General features: G+C 37.9%; 2 protein-coding genes across 2 annotated transcripts; one reads left to right on the top strand and one right to left on the bottom strand.

Moving 5' to 3' along the window:
- Window positions 1-517: 517 nt before the first annotated feature.
- On the bottom strand, window positions 518-2,842 carry TVAGG3_0298610 (WD repeat-containing protein 11 family; the record flags this gene model as incomplete). The annotated part of the gene is made up of 1 exon (XM_051229448.1): window positions 518-2,842. The coding sequence occupies one exon, from the start codon at window positions 2,840-2,842 to the stop codon at window positions 518-520; it is 2,325 nt and encodes a 774-aa protein (XP_051099178.1).
- An 871-nt stretch (window positions 2,843-3,713) lies between these two features.
- TVAGG3_0298600 (protein of unknown function, DUF4106 family) lies at window positions 3,714-4,004 on the top strand (the record flags this gene model as incomplete). The annotated part of the gene is made up of 1 exon (XM_051229447.1): window positions 3,714-4,004. A coding segment is annotated over one exon (291 nt), but the record flags the coding sequence as incomplete, so codon positions are not given.
- Window positions 4,005-4,917: the final 913 nt, after the last annotated feature.

Below are 4,917 nucleotides of genomic sequence, written 5' to 3'. Positions count from 1 at the left end.
ATTGCAGCTCCTTCAAAGATTTCTGAAGACTCAACGGTTAAAATTACAGTTTCTATCACAGATCCAGCTGGTCAAACTGCTACCTCTTTATATTAATATAATATTTATTTTGATATATTTTTTAGTTTAACTTTTTTTCTTTGATAAATATTTTATTTTATATTTTAAACCCTTTATTTTTTAATTAAATCATGTCTTGTAAATCAAATTACAACATGGCAAACTTTTGATTCGATATATATAGTTTACGTAACAAGTGATAGCTCCATTAGAAAGCTGAGTTTTGAAAATTACAATACATAGCATATCATTTCCAGACTTTCCCACTTTATTTTTTTTTTATTTTTTTTTAAAATGTTTCGTAATTTCAGGATGCTTTTCCCCTTTAACTTTGTTAAATGCGTAATTTTTTTCTATCTGACAACTGGCTTGAAAGATCATTGAAAATGCGATATAAACAATTTCATTTTTTTTCGACTTTTTTTTATAAATAAAGAAAATAAATATACAAATAAAATTATTTCTTAATTATTTTGTCATATTTGACAATTATATCCTGTCTCAAAGTATCCAAATCCGCAAACTGTGTTGCGTATCTCGAAGTGTCTTCGTCGTACGGCTTAATTACATCAGCCCTATCCAAGAACATCATCAAATGAAACGCGAGAGCTTTGTATTTTATCTGCATCAAAATTGCCAAAGCAGGATGGAAATCTCTTATTGATATGAACAGCAACAAAGCGTTCATTGCATTTCCAGTATCCAAGAAGTGGTGGGCGGCTCTTCTCAACAAACTCTTCGACTCATTCGAAAACTCTTCCAATTTGCAGACTTCGACAGAATCTTCCCATCTTCCGTTGTCCTGAAGATATCTTGCGGCAGAAAGATTAGCGCCAGCTAAATGCATCAATATACAGCCTTCTATAAATCTGTGCTGTGCAAAAAGTGGAACAGCGGTTGTTATCAAAAATTCTGTCACGTTTTGTGGCAAAATTTTATCTTCGTAACCGAGAAGCAACGCCGAACAAATGCTTGCCACTATTGTGAACTCGCTTTTGTTGGAGAGACTCTTGAAAACTTCGACAGCTCCTCTTCTATCACCCATTCTGAACTTGAACAACAAGTTGAAAATGGCAGAAATCGGAGTATCTGCAGGAGAAAACAGAGAAGATTGAATCCTCAACGCGGAAACAACTTCTTCTTTCCCTCCAAACATGGAATGCCGTGCTTGCAACCTCGGACCTCCCAAACTACGTGAAACACACTTCCAAATAATGGAATCAGTTGGAAATCCATGGTCATTAGCTATCTCAGCTATTTGAAGTGCTTCTGACCATGTTCCTGTAGTAGGATTCGTTAATAATTGCTCACCCATAAGCTCTAACCGTTGCTGGGCGGTTTTTAGCGGTTTTAAGAGGGCAGGTGAAGTGATTCTTTTTACAGATCTCCAGTCTCTTGCAATAACGAATTTCACGGCTTCGTCATTGAGCGGGGAGACGAGGACGAGTCCATTTCCTGTTACAGCGAATGAGGAAACAGAAAAAGGACAACTTTCCACTTTTTCAAGTGAAAAACCAAATTTTCCGTCTCTCGCGTGTACGTACAATCCGCTGGATGATCTCTCGAACTCTATCCTGTCTATGTCGATGAAAGGAGAGTATGTTTGCTTCGATGTACCGAAAGCAAAGTCGTAAAACATAATTACGCCGTCTGTGTCAGCAGTTATGATGCAATCGCCTTTCCAAGCAAGACAAGTTGTCCTGGAGTTCTCCCGTGAGTTACGCAGCCTCAGAACAGGCATCTGTGCTATGCCGTTCTTGTATGTGTAGACTTGGATTTCTCCGGTAGATAATAATACGGCGAAATTGGGAGTATCGCCTTGGAAACATGTTGCTGGTATTCTGGATACTTGGACTGCAACAGCGGTGATGGATGTTTGAAGAGTCATCGGCTTTTGTTTGACATCATAAAAAATACCAAGGTCGTATTTGCCGTGGACGAAAACGCCGAGCTCCTCTGAACATATTAGGTCTGTGGCAGGGCCAAGGCGAGTGTGGATTGGAATAACTTGGCGCTTGGGAAGATTTATTGATCCACACTCGGTTTTTGAGTACCACAGAAGGACATCTTTGGTAAGGAACTTGATCTTTTCAATGGATGTGCTGGATGCAAGGTAGTTCTGTGTGTATTTCCCTTCTGAAACGTCTGCGAAAATTATCTTTCCGGTTGGAGTGCCGAAAGCAAGGATTCCGTCGTAGAAATCGTAACAGGTTGGTATCTGTGGTATAATTTGAGACTGCGCGATGACGTAAGGTATATCATCTTTTATGGCAAACATAACTAAGCCATTTGATGGAGAGAACGCGATGTATCGCTCGGGAAGTGCACGGTTACATGCAGCGGATAGTGGTAAATACTTCGATTTTAAGTCAAACAGCTCTCTTTTCAATTTTATTGTTCCTGATTTTGTAAAAATGTAGTCTTCGTTACAGATATAGATACTGAGTGACGAGTCTTGACCATAAACTGTAATTTCGTTGTCATTTGTTAAAGAAGGAAGCAGTTTATGGAAAGATGATTGGGATGATTCATCGATTACAAGATTTCGGCCAGATTTGGTCGCTATGTTAAACGTAAGTATTTTTCCTTCAAGCATAATTAATAAAATATTACTAATATGGGGATGATGTTGAATTTCTACGATTTTTTCTGATTTATCTAAAGTATGGGATTGAGATTGAGATGTTGGAGCCTGCTTGGCATTCTTTGACGTGATAATTGTAAAGGATGGACCATTAGAATATAGAATTGCAGTGAATATATCTGAACTATTAACAGCCATCCTTGTATATGTACCAGGAACATCTATCTTCCAAAGTATTCGTGAGTTTTTCGCTTGATCTTCAGCTTCATACGGCCAAAAATCGATACTATAAATTGTATTTGGTTCTGCAAAGCCTAAAACGATTTTACGGGACCATTGAAGCTCCGATACATACTGAGCTTCAGATACTTGACGAGTGATTCCGAGTGTAAGACCTGATTCACAATCCCATAACAAAACTCTTCCGCAATCGTCTGAAATTGCAAGATAAGGTAGCTCATAGTGGAATTTAAGGCAAGTTATGTTAGAATTTAGAATTTCAATGGATCATAAGAAAGAAATATCATTTTTAGTAGTTTTATAGAGATAAATTGTGCCTTTACCGGCTAATGCAAGTAGCCCACATGCTTCCCAGTCCATGCTCCCTGTGTTGAACACTTTACTAGGTGGACAAAGTGAAGCAAATCGTATCTTAGCTTTATTAAAAGGATTCGCTTGCATTTTTTTTATAAATTGATATCGTCAAAAATTTTAATTCTACAATGTTTTAAATATATTAATATTTAGTTGTACAGAATCAAATCACATCTACTTGAAAAAAAAAAGGTAGTGGGGCTTCCAGGCGCGTTGCGCCCTCTAGCCCCGAAGATGTTTAGTATAAAACCGCTTTTTAACTTCACTTAAAATGCCACGTAAGCTACGTAAGAATATACGTAAGAGGAAGGGAGCATTGAAACATCCAATAGTAAAACTGACACCACAACAACAGTTGCAACAACAAATGCTGAATGACCCCACTATGTTGCAACAAATGTCAAGCAACCCTATGCTTTTAAACCGAGTTATTGGTGCACAGAGTGGAGGTTTAAGAGCGGCACTTTTAGCGAAAATGGCAGGCTATGGTGGAGCTGCAGACGGAACAGCTTATAACCCTCAAAGTCAAATGAATTTGAGTTCACTCAAAAATCAAATAACAGATGTCAAAAAGTCAAACATAGACATACAGAAACAAATAAGTGAAAACGAAAAGAAACTAGAATATGACAGACACACAAAGAAACTCAATGAGTTAAACGTAGAGAAAAAGAAGAAAGAAGAACAACTGAAAGAACTAAGTACAGAGGAATATGCGAAAAAAGTGTCAGAAAAAGCAGCAGAAGTAGCAAAAATGGAACAAGATGTTATAAATTTGAAAAACCATACTACTCAATATAAAGTACTGAAAGATGAAGAAATAAAACAAAAAGCCCTGAAGACATATATGGATAGCGATGAGTATAAAAAAGAAGTTGAAGCAAATGTAAAGGCAGAAAAACTTTTACAGTTGCAAAACCAAACCGTACAGTATGAAAACTTAGCACAAGAAAGTAAAAATAACGACGCAGCCATGCAAAAGGCAATGAAAAGCGCAGAATATATAAAAGCTAATAATGACTGGTTAGACGCCCAAGCCAACGCTAAAGCAGCCCAACTTATAGGGTCAATAAGGACAAAAATACAAGCGGATGAAGACAGTTCAAATGAAGCTTTAACGAATGCTGACTTTAAGAACGCCTTCGAAGCTCTTCATAGTAAGGTGAAACTAGTGAACGACTTCTCATCTGGAAAGAAACTGAAGTCTGAAGGTTTCGACAAAGAGTTAAAAGAAGTAGCACAAAATATGACGAAAATAACAGATGCAGCAACGAGACAGGCAGTTCAAAGTGCCCATGACGCCGTTAGAACAGCTGTTGTGGAAAGTCAAGAAAAAGAGTTACAACAGACCAAAAGAGACCTAGTAAATGCTTTCTTAAGAACGAAAAGTCAGGTAGGACATTATGCTGCAGATGGAACATATGTGCCAGCTGGTGGAACTTATATACCAGCTGGTGGAACTTATATACTAGCTAGTGGAACTTATATACCACCAAACCCTCCAAGAGAAGCACCTGCACCAGGACTACCTAAAACATTTACATCGTCACATGGACACAGACACAGGCATGCACCAAAACCAACACAACAACCAACAGTTCAAAATCCAGCACCAACAACAACAACAACAACCAGCACAACAACCACCTCCACAACCAGCACAGCAACCAACAGTTCAA

The sequence above is a fragment of the Trichomonas vaginalis genome, chromosome V (genome assembly GCF_026262505.1).
Source record: "Trichomonas vaginalis G3 chromosome V, whole genome shotgun sequence".
NCBI classification, from domain to species: Eukaryota; Parabasalia; order Trichomonadida; family Trichomonadidae; genus Trichomonas; species Trichomonas vaginalis.
Note: the sequence above shows the minus strand (reverse complement) of the source record. Positions and strands in the feature narration are given on the sequence as shown.